At 43.2% G+C, this 19767-nt stretch overlaps 1 protein-coding gene and 1 long non-coding RNA gene across 14 annotated transcripts in view; one reads left to right on the forward strand and one right to left on the reverse strand.

The window, feature by feature from the left end:
* SHLD1 (shieldin complex subunit 1) overlaps positions 1-19767 on the forward strand; it is a 99384-nt gene that overhangs the window by 45713 nt on the left and 33904 nt on the right. Inside the window, exon 4 of one of the 13 annotated variants that reach the window (XM_019462588.2) lies at positions 9767-11218. The exons of the other annotated variants lie outside the window; for them this stretch is intronic. Within the exon in view, the coding sequence (XP_019318133.1) occupies positions 9767-9771 (5 nt within the window). The 3' untranslated portion in view covers positions 9772-11218. Of the gene's footprint in view, positions 1-9766; positions 11219-19767 lie in introns of those variants that run through there. 13 annotated transcript variants of the gene reach the window in all.
* The window catches only part of LOC109274734 (uncharacterized), a 37594-nt gene that overhangs the window by 5510 nt on the left and 12317 nt on the right, over positions 1-19767 (reverse strand). The gene's annotated exons all lie outside the window — the stretch shown is intronic.

Raw genomic sequence — 19767 nt, forward strand, 5'->3', positions numbered from 1 at the left:
CTTGTTCCCTCCGGGAACATAGTACTGTCCCAAGCTCAGAAAGCTGCACCTTAGTGCCTAACGTTGGGTCTCATTGTCATGAAGCTGCAGGGTGGTAATGGTGTTTCCCCTTCATTCTCTTCTTTATCAACCAGTGCCCCAGGCCCCCTTTTGCATTGTTTAAGATGTTAGGCCCTTCTACAGCAGTACATTGCATCACTTTCTTTTTTATGTAGTATCTTTTTTTTAAAAAAAAAAGTTTATTTATTTTGAGAGAGAGAGGGAGCACGAATGAGTGCAAGCAGGGGAGGGGCAGAGAGAGAGGGAAAGCCAGCAGGCTCCATGCGGTCAGTGCAGAGCCCGTTGTGGGGCTCGATCTCACGAAGCACGAGATCGTAACCTGAGCTGAAATCAAGAGTTGGACGCCTAACGCCGCTCAGGCGCCCCTTTATGTAAACCTTTCTAAAAATTGAGATGTGATTGACATATAAGGTTATAGTAGTTTCAGATGTACAACATAATGATTCAGTATATGTATCCACTGCAAAATGATCACCGTAAGAAGTCTAGGTAACATCCGTTCAATTCCTTAAAAAAAAAAAAGGGTAAAAGGTAGATTATTTGGGACAGACAACAAAATAGGGATGTAAGTACTTGAACTTTCTGATAAATTTGTGATCAGACAGAGGTGGGTCTAACATGGTAGGACTCATGGCTGGGCCTGGGTGGCCTCCGTTTCTCGGTTGAACGGGGAGAGAGTACAGCCTTTGGGGTTTGAAGGGCTTTGTGACTTTTTACTTGGTGTCCCTAGGTGTGTTAAAGAACTTGTCTGAGCCTCAGTTTTAAAATCTGTTTTGTGGGGATAACGATACCTACCCAAGGGAGTTGGGCACACAAAGGTGTCACACATGACAGTCCCACCCCACACTTTAAACTCTTTAAGCATCAGGCTCGGTGGTCTATGATGTATGCACTTACGGATTATATCTTCTTCCTCCCCGTTGGAAATGAAAAAATTTGCCTCTTCTTCCATTCCTATATCCCATCCCTTATGATGATTAAGAAGCAGTGATCATTTCCTGTATTACTGTGAGGAAACAGATTCTCTGCAATAAGTGCCTCAGTCTGTTTCCACTCTTACAGTCAGGCAGGCAGTTTTGGTAAACTACTTCCCAAGTGCTGAAGGAGTTAGATTAGGAGAAGCGTGGCGTTGTCCCAGGGACTGGTTGAGATTACTGGCCTCTGCTTCTGGCCATGGGCGGGGAGATTCAGCATCTCCCTGTCACTGCAGAATGATGGGAGAGTTGGCCTGCCCGTGACATGCTGCTGAGTCCAGATACCAACATGCCTTGTCACAGCCCGTGCTTGTGTTTTGGTGTGAGCAGGACATGTGAACTAGGTAACCTGGGGCAGGGGAGGGTGCAGAGTGGTGGCTGTGATGGTTGCCACATGTATCTTTCTTTTTTTTTTTTTTTAATTTTTTTGGTAATGTTTATTTTTGTGTTTGTGTGAGAGAGAAACAGAGTCCGAAGCAGGCTGCAGGCTCTGAGCTGTCAGCACAGAGCCTGATGTGGGACTCGAACTCATGAACCACGAGATCGTCACCTGAGCTGAAGTCAGACGCTAAACTGACTGAGCCATCCAGGTGCCCCTATTGTATCTTTCTGTTACAAGACTTGCTTTTAGTGTCTGAGAGTAAGTGGTCTTGTAGCCATTCCCGATGATTTTCTGTCCAGAGTTCTCATTTTGCTCGTGAACACACTGGCTTAGGAATCCACTGGCTGGCAGCTGCGTGCCAGGACAGTGCCCACCTCTCTCAGCTGGAGCCCCACGGGGCTGTGCCTCTCATCAGTCAGCCTTTGCCTCCTGTCCCTCTCCTCTGCTGGGCCGAGGGCAGCTCTTGGCCACATTTGATTGTGCTTGAACTGTGATTCAAAACTGGCACGATGATATCATTGGTTTAAAAAATTTTTTAATCCAGAAATATAATATAAACTCTTGACTTCCGAAAATATTTCCGAAAATAATATCCATCCCTATATATCCCTATATATATAAAACACTGCATTATTCAAAGCAGCTTTGTAAGTTAGAGTCCTATTTTTGTGGAATGTTCCCATTTTGGCAAGTCACATGCCCTAGAATTATTTTAACATTGCTGGAAAAGAGGCTCCCCTTAGACTTCCTTTTTGAGGATATAGCCTTTCTTTGTAGGCTTCAGGATTCATGTTCCCTAGAAGCCCTTAGGGATTTCAGGCAAAGAGCTATAGAGAATAAATCCAAACCATATCTTTCTTTTTGTTGAATACTTAGGGCAACTTGTCTTTGAAGGCAGGTCCCCTTGTGATGAAGGCAATAGTGATCCTTTTTTTTTTTAATTGTTTTAAATGTTTATTTATTTTTGAGAGAGAGACAGAGACAGAGACAGAGCACAAGCAGGGGAGGGGCAGAGAGAGAGAGGGAGACACAGAATCTGAAGCAGGCTCCAGGCTCTGAGCTGTCAGCACAGAGCCTGACATGGGGCTCGAACCTACAAACTGAGATCATGACCTGAGCCGAAGTCGGACACTCAACAGACTGAGCCACCCAGGCGCCCCAGTAGTGATCCTTTTAAAAGAAAAGTTTAGGAAAATAAATAGTACAGAAGGTACACAATGAAATGTAAAAGACTTGTGTCTCCTCAGTGCTTCTCCCTAGAGGTAATTGTGAATAACTTTTGTGTATCTTCCTAGATATTTTCTATGCAATTATAAGCATAAATATTGATATAGCTATACATACACATACGTACATATACACATATATTGCACACACAAAACAGCACATGTATCTGTTTTTTAGAAATGCAAATGGGATTTTATTGTACCTACCATTTTGTATCTTACTCTTTTCACTTAATGCTATATCAAGGCATCTTGCCATATTAGTACACGCAGATCTCATATTTTTAGTGGCTACGTCGTATTCTGTTGTATGGTCGGACCATAATTTATTTAATGTGGTGTCTATTGATGGATGTTGAGGTGGTTCCTACTCTTTTAGTCTCACAAACAATCTTGTAGTGGGTTTTCTCAGTGATATCTTACCCAGTGCATTTGGTGAATGCATACTCTCATTAGTTGAATCACATCTTGAGAACTATATTGCTATATTTTAAGTATAGGTTTCTTGTGCTATGTACATAAGTAGAGTGTTCCTGTGAAAGCTTTCATCAGCCAAAATGGCATAAAGTGAAGATGCAATTATCATTAATTTATATGGAAAATTTTTTGAGCTTTCCCAGACTCCAAAAATAACCTCTTTTAGGCATTTCTGACACCTTAGGACACACCTTGTTAACAGATGCACATAATAAATTGAGATGAAGTACAGATGTCCACAGACACAGGTCAAAGTTATGGTGGCTCGACGCAGAGATTATGAGTGTAGTTCCCAGGAAGGAGCTTGGTGGGGCCACTCTGGCTTCTCAGGTACAGCTGCCTCGGTATATAAGCAGTGAATGCTATTTTGCCATTTTTGATCAAAGTGAAAACCCTCTTTGGATTTCTTTTGGTTAGTGAAAATAGGTACTAATGAAGGTCTTTTGTAAAAGCAAAGTGGTGAGACATGAACTTTGGAAAAGTAGGGGATACCTGTATTAGTGATTTAGTAGATTTTAGCAGAGAATATTTATAATGAAGCCTGGCAAAAAATCTCCTTAAAAAAGTCCAAGAGGGGCGCCTGGGGGGCTCAGTCAGTTGAGCATCCAATTTTGGCTTAGGTCATGATCTCACGGTTCATGGGTTCGAGCCCTGCCTTGGGCTCTATGCTGACCGCTTGGAGCCTGGAGCCTGCTTCGGATTCTGTGTCTTCCCCCTCTCTCTCTGCCCCCACCCCTCCCAGCGTTCACGTTCTGTCTCTCTCTCTCTCAGAAATAAATAAACATTAAAAAATATTTTTTAAAAAGTACAAGAAACACATTTACAAATAGTGGAAGTGTTATAGAAGCCAGTTTAGTTAGATTAATCTTATTATTCACTAGGAATTAATTCATGGTAAGATATTTGTTTTAGAACATCAAATTAATACGCCATGAAGGAATTTAAGGGGGTGGCATTTTTTAACGAGTTGCCATAGTGGCAGATACAGCACTGTGGCACATACATCCTTAGAATACGCTTCCATAGGTGGAATTAAAACAGAATAATTTCTCATAAGAGGAGGTGAGAAATTTTGGGGGTGGATTTTTCTTTCTAAAACAGTTTTCATAAGTGATTAAAATGACAGCTTTTAAAAAGTCATCAAAGAACTAGATTTATGCTTAATAGAAAGGATCTGAATGTTCATGTTTGCACAAAAATAGGCAATCCATTTTGATTCCATGAAATGAATATTTACTGGTTAGAGTCCATCTTGATGGCATTAACAGATATAGCTCTCTGTAAGTACATTCTTAGATTGATTTGCTCTGAATTCACAGTTAAATCCCTATTTCTCTTTATTTAAAAAAAATTTTTTTTAATGTTTATTTATTTATGAGACAGAGAGAGACATAGCATGAATGGGGGAGGGTCAGAAAGAGAGGGAGACACAGAATCTGAAACAGGCTCCAGGCTCTGAGCTGTCAGCCCAGAGCCTGACACGGGGCTCGAACTCACAGACTGCGAGATCGTGACCTGAGCCGAAGTCGGACGCTTAACCTACTGAGCCACCCAGGCGCCCCTCTTTATTTTTTTTTTATTAAAAATTTTTTTTAAGTTTATTTATTTTGAGAGAGACAGAGAGAGAGAGTGGAGGAGGGGCAAAGAGCGAGGGAGAGAGAGAATCCCAAGCAGGCTCTGCACTGTCAGCATGGAGCCCAATGTGGGGCTTGAACTCACAAACTGTGAGATCATGACCTGAGCTGGAACCAAGAGTTAGACGCTTAACCGACTGAGGCATCCAGGCACCCCTCCCTATTTCCCTTAAAATTTTTTTTAATGTTTATTTATTTGCAAGAGATAGAGACAGAGTGCAAGCTGGGGAGGGGCAGAGAGAGAGAGGAAGACACAGAATCTGAAACAGGCTCTAGGCTCTGAGCTGTCAGCATAGAGCCCGGCATGGGGCTCGAACTCGGGAATGGTGAGATCATGACCTAGACCGAAGTTGGACAGTTAGCCGACTGAGCCACCCAGGCGCCCCCTATTTCCCTTTAAAGGTACACGCATGTGATCAGGTGTCTGATTGCCATCATCCATGTAGCAAATGCTGTTTGCCTTGAGTGAGTGGGTCCCCGGTTCCACAGCTCAGCATACACCTGAGTGGAGTGCCATTCTTCCAGCAAGTATGAGTCAGTGCCATTGGCCCTTGGAATCGGCAGCCACAGCCCGGACAAGTTTTCTAACTACCACTATCGTGTTTGATAGCAACTGCATCCATCCTCCCTCATTTGTGTAGTAACTCAAGTATTTACACCACATTTCTCAACCAGGGGTGATTTTGCCCTCCTCACCCTAGAGATGTTTGGCAATGTTTGGATACATTTTTGGTTCCCCTTCTCCTCCTCCTTCTCCCTCCCCTCCTTTTTTGAGGACCAACATAGATTGGCCCCACTTTTATTTTGCCAAGGAAACACGTTGAAAGCAGCCTATACCACTGATTCCACAAATCTACCTTCATTTCATAAAAGAAAAGCTAATTTAATTTCCGAAATAGAAGGAGGACCTAATCCCCAAAGAAAGATCAGCCTCGTGTGGTTGCTAGTTTTCTCACTTGGCCATGGACTGGTGAGAATTTCATCATGGCCTACCATGAGTCAGAGGCCAGTGCTCGAGATGCTTGGCATACATAGTGCAGAGAGCACTGCTTACAGTTCCCTGATGCTTAATAGGCAACTGGAAAATGCTAGTAGTATGAATCATAACTATTGCTTAGAGATGATGCTGCATGAAATTTAAGAGCCCTTCCTTCCATTTCTGAAAATTCTGGTATCATTGAACAAGTGAATGGATGGCCTCTTGTAAGACAGCAAGGCTATTCTTTTCTGTGTATTAAAAGTTTCCTTTGGTGGAGAGATTTTTGTAGAGTTTATGGATCATATTTTTAGTAGATTATACCAAGCTTCAAGCTCAGTTACACCGTTTCTCTGCCTTTCAGAGTAAATCATTACACCGATGGGAGGCAACGATGCCCTATGCGTCACTCTCACTAGGCATTATGCCTCAGCAATATACTGAGTTCTTTCAGTTCTCTCCATGTTGAATTGGGTTGTTTACCTGAACCTCTGAGGACTAGGCTCTTTAAAAATGCAGTGGATGTTGTTTGTTCATTCAAGAAATGATTTTTGAGTACCTACTATGTGCCAAGCCCCGTGCTTGACCCTGGGGATACACAGTGAACAAAACAGATAAAGGTCTTGCCTTCAAGGAGCTTTTACTCTAGTTACTGCCCTCATGATTGGAGGGGGTACACAAGGGGTAGAGAGATAACAAAACAAATAATCTATCAGCTGGTGCTACGAAGAAAGGGGATGAAATGTAAGAGATGGGGGTGTGATTTAAGCACCATGGCCAGGAAAGGCCTCTTGGATAGGTGACTTGTGAGGAGAGTCTGGAAGAATTTTAGTATTAATGGAGTAAATTAATACATTTTTCTTGCTTATAAGCTTGTAATTATGGGATAAAGAGCTTCTGTACTTTCCTATGGGTGGGAGAAAATGCAAATATTGTAAAAGAGCAGTTGGAAAGAGAATCATATATTTATGACACTATTTCCTCAGAAGAGGAAAAGGCAGAGAAACAAACAAAAAGAACTGAGTCAAATGGTTGTTTTGGACTTTATACCAAGAAATGAGCCAGCTTTTCTCAAAACACCTATTACTGCCTCTCTTTCGTGGCATCCTGAGTATTGATCCAGAAAGCATCTTTAAAGGTGTTAAATATTTATTAACACTGGAAAAAGTAAGTCTCATCTGTGAAATTGTTGTTTGGGACCCAAGAATCTTGAAGAAAAGTACTGAACACTCATTGGTGGTTTATTTAGGAATATCTGTATATTTTCTCTTAAACATTACTGAATTTAAAATGCCTCTAAACTCAGCCCTATAGAATTGATTCCTTAACATAATCCCAAAGTCAAAAAAGATTAGTAAGTTGTCTACTTTTAGCTAAATGTTTAACTTTTGAGACTGAAATTGGTAACATCTTTTTAAATACGTTCTGCACTTCCAAGATTACTTTTTTTTAAATTTTAATGTTTATTTATTTTTGAGAGATAGAGCGTGAGTGGGGGAGGGGAGAGGGAGACACAGAATCTGAAGCGGGCTCCAGGCTCTGAGCTGTCAGCACAGAGCCTGATGCAGGGCTCAAACCTACGAGCTGTGAGATCGTGACCTGAACCAAAGTCGGACTCTTAACTGACTGAGCCGCCAGGCACCCCTCTAAGATTATGTTTTTTTAGTGGCACTCACCACCAGAGGACTGGAAAGAGACATCCAGAACTAGCTCTAATACGTTGTATGGTGACAACAGCTACACTTGTGGTGAGCATAGCATAAGGTATAGAATTGTGGAATCACTATGTTGTACATCTGAAACTAATGTAACATTGTATGTCAACTATACTTCAATTAAAAAAAAAAAAAGTATCTGGGGCTCCTGGGTGGCTCAGTCAGTTAAGTGAATCTTTCCCTCTCTCTCTGCCCCTGCCCTGCTCACTCTCTCTCTCTCCCCCAAAATAAACAAATGAACTTTAAAAAAAAAAAAAAGAAAAAAAGCATTAGCTCTAATGTTCTTTTTCACCACTCATGCTCCTTGGGAGTTTCTGTGATTCTGGAATCCATCTGTCTCTAAGAGGGAGGCTGCTTTCTCTGCTAGCAGATGAGCTTGACAGTTTGACTGTACTAAGTAAGCCTTTTCAACCTTGATTCTTAGCCTTAGCTGCACATTGGTATCACTTGGACGGAGTTTTAATGATACTGATGTCTAGGACCCACCTCTAGAAGCTCTGATTTAATAAGTAAGGAGGGCAGCCTGGGGAAATCAGAATTTTTTAAAAGCTCCCTAGGTGGTTCTCATATGCAGCCAAGCTTTAAAAACCCCTGCTTTAGTGCAGCGCTTTTCAAAATGTAATGTGTGTATCAGTCACTCAGGGATCTGGTTAAAGTGTAGATTCTAACTCAGTCGAGTATGATGTGCAAAGACCAGGGACACCTGAGTAAGACTGTAGAGCAGAGGTTGCCAGACAAATCTGACCCAAGGGCTGATTTTGCATAGCCTTTTGGCCCTTTACAGGAAAAAAATTTGCTGACTCCTGCTCTAAAAGGACTTTTGATAAAGCTCCCTATAACCACTGAAAAATCCCTTCTTAGTAATATCCCACTTTATAGGACCCATGCACCACTTTTTTTCCTATACTCAGGAATTTATTTTATATAAAAGTAATGGCGTAACTGGTAGATTACTTGCTGGTAAACTTGATCCTTTCAAGGCTTGTTTGTAAGCTTGTTAGGGAGATTTTAGGGCAGCCTTTACGTATCGCTAGTCTGGCTTCCTACCAAGGTGTGTCCCTTTCTGGCTCTCTTATTGAATACCCCAGTTGTTCAACAAGGACTCTCCACTCTGGCTGTCAAAACTCTGGCTGTGTCCCCCAGTCCTGTGTGAGTTCTAAAAGGTGGCCAGGTCATAACGGCCCTGGCTTTATAGACTTTGCCTGGCTTTATAGACTTTTGCTCTAAATATGCACAGCTTAGGGGCACCTGGGTGGCTTAGTCGGTTAAGTGTCCGACTTTGGCTCAGGTCATGATCTCACAGTCCGTGAGTTTGAGCCCCGGGTTGGGCTCTGTGCTGACAGCTCAGAGCCTGGAGCCTGCTTCGGATTCTGTGTCTCCCTCTCTCTCTGCCCCTCCCCCACTCATGCTCTGTCTCTCTGCCAAAAATAAACATTAAAAATTTTTTTTTTTAATTTTTTTTAATGTTCAGCTTAGTGTCCAGTGAAAGACTCAAAAGAATAATCTCTATGCTTATTTCTGGAGTTTTATCTCTGTGCGGCTCCCTCCTCTACAGGACTTGGCTTCATAAATTTCAGGCACCTCAAATTCCAATCTCTGTGCCCTGCTTGGATTCCCCCTCCTTGCACTGTGGTCCCTACAGTGACTCCACGCAGAAAGTTGGGGCAGTCGTAGGCACATTTTACTTGCTTCCCTTCTCTCTCCTGAACTCCCTGTGTTCAATAACTGAAAAACGTTGTTTTGTCCAGCTTTCCAGTTGTTTTACAGCAGAAGGGCAGGTCTGGTACCAGTTACTGTATCATTGCTGGAGACTGTTTACTTGGATTTTTTTCCTTCTAATATTTTTCTACAGTAAGTAAAGGCAGGGGTCCTGTCACCATTTTATAGGTTAGATGACACAGAGTTGCCAAGAGTGCGTAAGAGGCTTGAAATCACACGCAGAGTTGGTAGGATGGCAGGATCCTGGATCACATGACTCAACCTTGCCTCACTAACCTAGATCCCACCTGCAGACCGACACATGCCAGTGGGTGTTACAGGCAGAGACCAAAGCAGTGGAGAAAAGAGAAGAAAGGGTAAAACAGGACAGTGGTGGAAGCGCGGGGAGAGGAAAGTTCTTTAGCTGTCTATCGGGGTAGAAATTGGGGCTTCTACAGTTACCCCAAGAGTTGCCTCAGATATCACTCACTGTCACTCATGACAATATAGAAATAATAGCCACCATTGGCTCCATCCTTACCATTTTGCTGAGAGCTTTCAATGTATTATCTCATTTATCTTCGTGCTCTACCCAAAAAAGACACTATTATCCTTATTTGACAGATTAGGAAACTGAGGCTCAGAAAGGCTCTTCTCTGCCCAGAGACACAGCTGAGACTGCAGCAGTGCTGAGACTTGAACCCAGATCTGCAGACTCCAAAGCCTGTGCTCTTCATCACAGGTTGCCTTTCCCTGACTTGTTGATTTGCCTGATGTTTTTCCTCCTTCCACCTCATTCCTTTAAGAGTACATTTATTTTCCTCTGACTTTAAACTAATACATGTTAATTGTAGGAGATACTGAATATACAGAACATTAGAAGGGAAAAAAAAAGCCATCTATACTCTCACCCTTATATGGATAATTATTTCCAGTCCCAAACTTGGCTTATTAACTGAAATACTCACCTTCGCTTTCATCAGTGAGTACCCAGTGAATGTTATTGATTTCAGATACCACAGGAACTGCATAGAATATTTAAAACGTCACGTAACTTGTTAAGAAAGTCAGAGCTTTGTGTTTATGTGTAAAGAACTACTGGATTCCAGTGGATACACAATGAGGACTTGATAGTCTCTTTAGGTGCTTCATGTATGTAAATGTTATGTTAAGTTCGTGGTCCTTACAGCTCCTTGCACTGTGCTATACCCATAGCCACTCAACAGATACCCTTTGATTGATTGATAGGCCTTCAGAGATGGCAAGTAAATTCCAATATTCGGTGAGCACCTACTGTGTGCCAGGCACTGTGCTAATTCCTGGAAATGAAGTGTGAGCTAGATACGGTCTCTTCTATCTTGGAACTTACCCTCTAGCAATAGAAAACCCAAGAAATCAGCCTCTGAAACGTTCCCATTAGAAGACATTCTCCTACAGTGGTATTTTTACTAGGCAAACTTGGAGTTGTTTGTCATGGGTAGGCTTAAAAAAGAATAGTTGTGAAAGATCAGGCTAAGTTCATAAAATAAAGAAGGGAAAATGTTACTTGAGGCTGACATTCAGTGATAGCTTAGCCAGCTGCCATACTGTTTCACAGGGAAAGGTTTTATTTATGTCTCTTTTGGTCTTGTCTTCTTTTCATCTCCATGTTTGATGTATAAGCTTTAGCCAGAGCCTTTGATTTACAGTGTTCTAGAGAAAGAGACCAGGGATGACAAAGCCTGCCAGGCCTTACCTAAAAGCCCCTGTGTTGTCCTAGATCGGAGCAGTCTGAGAGCCGCACAGAGGATTTCAGCAGGTGCTCAGGGAGAGCCTGCTGGGAAGGCAGCTTCCCTAAAGCCTCGTAAAATAAAGACCTTCTTAATCCTTCTTTGAAATACACAATTTGCTTGGGTATTGGATGTTATGGCAGCAATTTGTAGGCCTTTGAAAATTCTTTTACTATCTGAGTTCAATCAACAGAGAAAACTGAAAAATCCATTAATTATGAATATATTAAGTAAGGGGCTTTAAAATTTATTGAAAATCTGTAGCCAACATTTTTTAACCTCTAAAATACAGTTTACTAAAACTATAGTTACTGTTATAACATGCTGGATATTGATGGGTAGGGAGCTTAGGTATCTATTGGGAGTAATAACAAATTACCCCACGACTCAGTGGCTTAAAACAATAAACATTTATTATCTCATAGCTTCTGGGGGCAGAAGTCTGGGTGGCTTAGCCGGAGGGTTCTGGTTCAGGGTCTCATGAGGTTGCAATCAAGCTGAAGCCTTGACTAGAGCTAGAGAATCTGCTTCCAAGAAGATTCACTCATGGGACTCTTGGCTGGAGTTTTTGGCTGTCCACATGGGCCTCTTCACGGGACACAGGCTTGTGTCCTCAAGACATGACAGTTGACTTCTGCCTGAGTGAGGAGAGAGACTTGGAGGGGGAGGGGTTCAAAACAGAAGCCACAGTGCCTTTCAAAACCTAATCTGAGAAGTGACAGACCATCACGTCTGCCTATTCTATGGGTCACACAGACCAATCCCACTACAGCATGGGAGGAGACTACACAAGAGTGTGCATATCAGGAGAGGGCCATCCTTGGGAGCCATCTTGGAGGCTGGCTACCACATGGGCTATGTTAAGATGGAAAGTAAATTCCAATATTCAGTGAGCACCTACTGTGTGCCACAGTTCAGCAAAGTTCCATTTAAAAGTCTATCATGTTGGATGGATGGAACTGGAGAGTGTGATGCTAAGTGAAATAAGCCATACAGAGAAAGACAGATACCATATGGTTTCACTCTTATGTGGATCCTGAGAAACATAACAGAAACCCATGGGGGAGGGGAAGGAAAAAAAAAAAAAAAAAAAAGAGGTTAGAGTGGGAGAGAGCCAAAGCATTAGAGACTGTTAAAAACTGAGAACAAACTGAGGGTTGATGGGGGGTGGGAGGGAGGGCAGGGTGGGTGATGGGTATTGAGGAGGGCACCTTTTGGGATGAGCACTGGGTGTTGTATGGAAACCAATTTGACAGTAAATTTCATATATTAAAAAATAAAAAAAATAAAAAAATAAAAAAAATAAAAGTCTATCATGTTGGTTGTATCTTCTTGAGAGATATAAAAGTGAAAACCCAGAGCCATGGGGTTGTGTGTGTGTGTGTGTATGTCCCTAAGTCTCAGCCAATTGTACAATTCCTTGTCATATTATAGGGCCAAAGAGCTGACACCTGAGAGGCAGGAATTGATCACCAAAAGACTTTCGAGTTTGCGTGAATAAATCTCAACCTGAATAAGACCAGTGATCCAGTACAAAGGAGAAGCCCCATCTGTTTTGTTCACTGATGGGGGCACTGACCAGGCTTAAGTTGTAGGAAATCTGAGGAGGGAACCTTTCTTCAGTGCAACATCCTGGAAACACCTTCTCCAGGCCATGGTCTGTGCTCCTTTCAGTGCTCATTTTCCAAAAGGGAAAGAAAGGGACCCAGTACCATCTTGTTCGTGGAGCCCTTCCTTTATTCTCCCCCATAGGAGACCTGAGGTCTGGTCTTGAGCAAGTCACATGCTTGCTCTGTATTAAATTCTGTAACAGTACCAAAGTGGTAGGACTAGAAAGAAAGGTAATGAGTACAGTACGTGGCTAAGTCATGTTGCAACTGGCATTTTACCAGCTATTGTTCCAATGAAGAATCACCTGGGCATTCAAATGTGAAAGCTACTGGTTCCCAAACGGCCTTTTATTTCAACTCAGAGCCTTAAATGAGCCAGTCTTATGGCATGCGAGGGGAGGTACCTGATAATAGCAGTTTCTACAATAACAAGTAGTCAGGGGGAATTACCAGAACCTTTTGGACATCCTGAGCAATGTGCAAGCTATCTGCCTGTTTGCACTCAATGCTTTTTCCAAAGGGTTATGGTTGTAATGAGGATAATAGGTTTTCATTGTAAATACAGAAAAACTTCAAGAAGAAAGCTTAGGAAGAAGAAACTCTAGAAGGAAAAGGGTGGAAAGAAGTTGGGATGGTGTTCACATATATCTAATGATATACTGTCTTAAAACTTCACGTTAGTTTACTCTGGTTGGTTTGCTGTATTTGCTTTTGATTGTTTCCTGCTCATTTGGATATTTCATATGTTGTTTTTTTTTTTAAGTTTATTTATTTATTTTGAGAGAGAGGGAAAGAGAGAATCCCAAGCAGGCTCTGCACCATCAGTACAGAGCCCAATGCAGGGCTCAAACTCACAGAACCGTGAGATCATGACCTGAGCCGAAACGGAGAGTCTGTCATTTAACCCACTGGGCCACCCAGGTGCCCCTTCATATATTTTTAAAAAGCAATGCAGAGGAGAACACAGTCTCCTGTTTAAAACCTGGAGGTAATCATTAATCATTGTTCCCATTTTTGTGATTTACTAGTAGCTTTTTATTGTTCACCAAAGAAAGATCATACTCTCTGTATGGTTTTGCATGCTGCCTCTTTTTCCCTATGTAGAATAGGGTCCTAGAAGTGGAATGCCTGCTTTGAAGGGCATGCACATGTCACATGCACATCTTACAAACAGTGCCACTGTGAACATAAATGTCCCATGTGTTTTGTGTTGCACCCTGCTCACACACACACCAGAGCTGACAATTCTGAGAAGAGGCAGGTTTGTGCTATGTGTTAGGGAGCAACCAGGCTCAACTGTTCTAATCCCTTTAAATGACACCCAGCCAGATGTCACCTCCTACCAGCCCCTTTCCCCACCCTTTCTCCTTCCACCTCCTCATGTTTCTGACTGTAGGATCATTTCAGGTTTCTGCTGGGAAACTCACTTTTTGTGAGCCACCTTCTTTCAGCTGGGTGGAGTGTGGGTATGTGGCACCTTTGGGTTTCATGCTCTAGCTGGCCTTCCTGCAAGTTGTCCACTGGAGGTGCCCTCCTCGCCTTCCAGCATGTAGTGGATTGACAGGTGTGCACTTGGGGATTCTGAGCCTGTCTGCTGATTCTTTCTTGAGAATAGACTCCTGGCAGATAAATTACAGGATTAAAGTATCTGAGTCCCTTGGCCCTCTGGGAAAATGACACCTGGTTATCCCCCACCCAGCAGGCTGGGAAGGGGCTCATCTCCCCACATCCTGGTAATATTTACTCATTCCACCAGTACTGATGCCCACTGTGTGTCCTCACTGAGAATACCCTATGGGTTCAAAGTGTCATCTCATTGTTTTAATTTGCATTTATTTGCAAATAATTTATAATGAAATGTAATATTTTTTTTAATTTTTTTTTTTAATGTTTATTTATTTTTGAGACAGAGAGAGACAGAGCATGAATGGGGGAGGGTCAGAGAGAGGGAGACACAGAATGTGAAACAGGCTCCAGGCTCTGAGCTGTCAGCACAGAGCCCGACGCGGGGCTTGAACTCACGGACCGCGAGATCATGACCTGAGCTGAAGTCGGCCGCTTAACCGACTGAGCCACCCAGGCGCCCCTGAAATGTAATATTTTAAAAGCTGTGGCAATATACACATATTACATAAAATTTACCATATTTACCAGTGGCATTAGACTACATTTACGTATTGCGTAGGCATCACCACCATCCATCTCCAGAACTTTTCTATCTTCCCAAACTGAAACTCTGTCCCCATCAGATGCTAACTCCCCATACCTCTTTCCCCAGCCCCCGGCATCCACATTCTATTTTCTGCCTGTATGGATGAAATGCAATATTTTCATATGTATTGGCCATTCACATTTCTTCACCTATCAATTCTTTTAAAATGTCCTCAGCCTATATTTCCTATCGGGACATTAGTCTTTTTCTCATGGAGTGGGAAGAGTTTCCTAGGAAAGTTGAGAGTGACTGGATCAAGGATTTTTCGTTTTTTAAGCACTGTTAAGATTGGTGGGTTTTCTCTGCCTAGTCTTGATTCTGGAGAGATTTGCCTTCTTTTATCCCCTCCTGGTTTCTAAGCTGCGATCTCCCAACTGTTTCCTCTCCTTAGAAATGGGCTCAGTATTTTTTTTTTTTACAGCTTTACTGAAGAACAATTGACAAAATTGTATGTATCTAAAGTGTACAACAGGATGATTTGTTGTAAAATAATTACCAAGATCAAAGTAATTAACACATCCATCACCTTAAGTAGTTAACTCGTGTGTGTGTGTGTGTGTGTGTGTGTGTGTTGAGAACACTTAAGATCAAAAAATGCCCTAGGCTTATGGTGCTTATACAGCTATAAAGCCAAGACAGTAAACAACAAAACTAGTAAATTAACAGCATTAATTTAATGTTATGCATTATATTGTTTTGCTGAAACTAAGTCACAGTTTACGACATGAATGTGACCTGCAGTGACGATATGTAAATAAATAATTTTTGAAAAAAGAGAGAAAGAGAGAAGGAAAGAAAAAATGGCTCAGCAGGCCTCAGGGTGAGCTTTGGTGCCCCCACTGGTCCAGCCCGAAGCTGCTTGTTGCCCAGGCCTAGAGGAAACTGGGTTGTTTCTACCTCTTTGTTTTTTTTAATTGATTTTGAGGTTTTTTATTTATTTTGAGAGAGAGAGAAACAAACAGACAGATGGGAAGGGGCAGAGAGACAGACAGAGAGAGAGAAAGAGAGAGGGAGAGAATCTCAAGCAGGCTCTGTGCTGTTGGCATGGAGCCCGATGTGAGGCTTGAACCACAAACCTTGAGATCATGACCTGAGCCAAAACCAAGAGCTGGACACTTGACCAACTGAACCCCGCAGGCGCCCCTGTTTCTACCTCTTCTCAGGAGCACCCCATGAGCCCCAAACCTTGCTTCTTGCTTATTTTACCAGGAAATTCAAGCAACAGAAAAAGAACTTTCTCATGGCCCTGACACCTGCCCCTGTCCCCATAGGCCCCCATCTGTTAGAGTGAGTACATTGTCTCTGCTCCTATTTAAGGCTGGTCCCTCCTAAGGTATGCTGTCCCCATCTCCTCTCTCCCAGTCATGTATATCACACCTCCACTTATCTCCTCTCTCCTGCATTATTGATTTTCCCCTCTTGACTGGCTTATTCTTAGCAACACAAAACATGCTGCAATGTCCCTCATCTTAAAAAAAGAAGTCCTCCCTTGACCCCATATTGCTCTTGGGCTCCTGCCCCACTTCTCTGTTCCTTTTTCCAGCAAAGGGCTGTGAAAGATGTGTCTAATTTGTCCATACTCACTCTCTCCCTTCTTTCCTTCCCAATTCCTCTCCAATCCCCCCCAGCCAGGCTAGTGCCTCCCCTCCCCACTCCCCGCTCCCCACTGACCACCACCTCCCCCCCCACCCCCGCCCCCACATACACTCCACCACTGCTGTTACCAACTTAAGTCATGTGGCCACACTTGGCAGCAAAGGAGGCTGGCAATGCAGCCTAGCTGTGTGCTCAGAGAAGGGGACACAGGATTGGGGGTGGGGGAACAGGTAGAGCAATGTGAGGGGGAAGAGGGAACTATTTCAGAGCCACTACGCGCAGTTCAATGGGGCCGGATGTGAATGCACGCTCTCCTCCACGGGAACCTTAACCGAAGAATGTAAAGAACACGGCGGCTATGAATAGCGCAGGCCCAGCCCGCAGGGGCAGGGCTGCTCTTTGTCTAGCGGGAGGGCAGAGCAGACCAGCAAAGGTGCTTTCAGCGGCTGGCTTCCGATCTTGACTTCAGAAGATGAAAGCTGCTTTTTTTGTTTTTATGTAAAGAATTGGATTCTTTATTTGTGATATCCATCAACCTTGCTATTCTATATTTCTATCAGGAAGGCAGTTTTCTCCACTAGCATTTTTTGTTTTTTATAAACAGCTTGTGTTAACCAAGCACAACACATAGCTATTTTGCTTTACAACTTGCACCTAATATATCAGTACAGCTGGTTCATCAGTTGTCATGAAGGTTGCATTTTTTTTTTTTTTTTTAGTAGCCCAACGCAGGGCTTGAACTCAGGACCTTGAGATCAAGACCTGAGCTGAGATCAAGAGTCAGAGGCTTAACCAACTGAGCCCCCCAGGTGCCCCATGAAGTTTGCATTTTTTAAGGGAAAAATGTATCTTGTATCCAGGAACAATTTTCTGATGAAATCTCCAGTTTTCTGCAATGTGGACTGGAGCTTGTGTCTTTCCAATTTTATTTGAAGATGCTAAAATTTAGATTGCCTTTTCCAAATCCTAATGTTCAGATTGCATTTTTCAAACCAAAAATTGTGGATCAATCCCTGTGGCCTGTATACATATCTCCATCTTCACGGTCATCAGAGGCCTTAGCTTCCTTTCCAAAACCACTGGACTAAGTGGGGGAGTAAGTCTCCCATTGTGGATCTTTTTATTGTTACTATTATTACTATTATTATTTGAGAAAGAGAGAAAGAGCACGTATGAGCAGGGGAGAGGGGCAGATGTAGAGAGAGAGAATCTTAATCAGGCTCTGTGCTCAGCATGCAGCCCAATACGAGCTTAACTTGGGGCTCGATCCCATGACCCTACGATCGTCACCTGAGCCAAAATCAAGAGTCAGACAGATGCCAGACAGATGCTCAGCTGACTGAGTCACCCAGGCTCCTCTCTCTTATGGGGTCTTTAAGGATGATTCCAGCACAGCCACAGAAATTACAGAGAGGCCTATGAGATGAAAGGGTCTATTGTACTCTCAGGGCCTAGAGGAAGGGGAGCCACGTGGGAGGAGCAGCCAGGGAGAAGACTCAACCAGGCTGTGGGGGAGCACACCCCAGGGCAAGTGCCTTTGTGGTGGTCATGGAGGGGTCGACCAGCAAAGGTGGGAGGGCATTTTACTGGTGTGTTTGAGTGTCACTTGGTCAGAGTCAGGGGGGAGCAAGAAGAGGAGCTGTAGCAGGGACCAGCCTTATCACACTGGTATACCTGGTTGCCTGGGCAGGTGCTCACAGCATGCTTGTGGGGGGGTGTTGAGGCATCAGAAAAATGGGAACTTACAAAAATTAACAGCACATTTAGCTAAGCCACGTCCCTTCCAAAGTGCTTCATCAAATCTCTCCTTCTGCTGTACCCAAAAGAGAGGGTGCACTCCTTTAAAACAAATGAAAGGATAAATACTCGCCATAGCGCCAGCTTTTCTTGGCTCCTGTTGTACGAATTGATGGAACGTCACTGATTAACAAGTGTCATCTCCGGCCACCCCTCTTGCATGGAAAAGCTGAGCATCCACACAATCACGGCAACCTGCCCTGGATGTGGAGTGACCCACTGTGGAAATGAACCATTCTCTGTAGTCCTGTCTCTACCATGCGTGGGACCCAGCAAGAGGATATTCAGGAAGAACGGAATAAGGCAGGGGCTGGTCAGTACAGTTGTAGCTGTTATGCAACACCCCCCCGTGTGGCTGCAGGCCCCCAGCCGGTGTTTTAGGAGCTTGTTATTGGATTCCTCAATACAGCCTCGGCAGGGCTGGCACGCTTGGCAGCCCACAGTGCAAATGAAAAATATAGGAGTCTGACTCAGGGAGCGTTTCCCTTCCTGTCTTTCTTCTGAAGGAAAGGAAAGTGATTGCTGTGGAAGCTATTTCTGATATTCATAGGAACATGATGGCCTGGCTCGGCTGGCCAAAGGAAGACAGACAGCCTCAGTTAGGAAGGTGAGGTGCCATTTAAAACCATAACGGAGGCACGTGCTGTTGTCACCTGTCTCTGGTGCTCCTCATTTTCCAGAACACTGTGCTTTTCATGATCTTATCTGCTGCAAGAGACCTTGTACAAACATCACTGATGGATATTTTCCTTGTGGCAGAACCTTTCATCTCAAGAACTGGTTATTATGCACCTGTCCATGTGGGAAGCATGGTTTGCATTTTCTGGGCCACTAGGGGTTGTGATTTAGGCACCATCGGAGGGAGCCCTGGGCTTTTCTTTATCGTCGGTGGGTGTGAACTTGGCAGCAGGTTATGTTTCTGTGCTGTTCACGGTTCTCTTTTATTGGTCTGTGATCAAGCCATTTATTATTTTCAGATGGCGACAAAAAGTAATTAAACTCTTTGTTATCAAAGCTCCTACAGGAAAAATTATTTAGCTTTATCAATCCTCTGTAACCATAGCCCTCCTTTTCCCATCTTGAAGTAACTATTTGTAGATGTTTTTTGATAATGTTTCTTAGGAATATAAGTGTAATTTTATAGCATGAGTGACTGTAATTTGTTTGGGTATGTTTTATGGTTTTTGTTTTTTGGTTTTTTTTTTTTTAGGATTTCTTCCATTCTGATACCTTTACATGATTCTGCATTGTCACTGAGGCAGAGTTTGTGTAGGGTAGCAAGATTTTCTTCAAACAGCTTTACTTCAGCAATCTACACATGTGTCTGTCCCAAGAATTTCATCACCAGTGTCTTGCCTTCTGCAAAGTCGTAAATGCTGAAGGCCCCTTCTTTGCCCCAGCCAGAGTGGTCAGTCTAGCACAGAGGCTGACAACTGGACTCTGGTACTAGACCTCCCTGGGTTTGAATCTGAGCTCCACCACATAAGTAGCTGGAACCTTGAGAAACTCACTGGGCCTCTCTGGGCCTCATTTTCCTCACCCATTCAAGGGGATGCTTCACAAGAAAGTTTCAAGAGTTCAGTGAGTTATGTTAAAGCCTGTGGAATGGCGCCTGGCACGGGGTAGGTTTCTCATAAGTGC

This window comes from Panthera pardus, unplaced genomic scaffold, assembly GCF_024362965.1.
Source record: "Panthera pardus isolate Hobbes unplaced genomic scaffold, ASM2436296v1 HiC_scaffold_25, whole genome shotgun sequence".
Taxonomy (NCBI): Eukaryota; Metazoa; Chordata; class Mammalia; order Carnivora; family Felidae; genus Panthera; species Panthera pardus.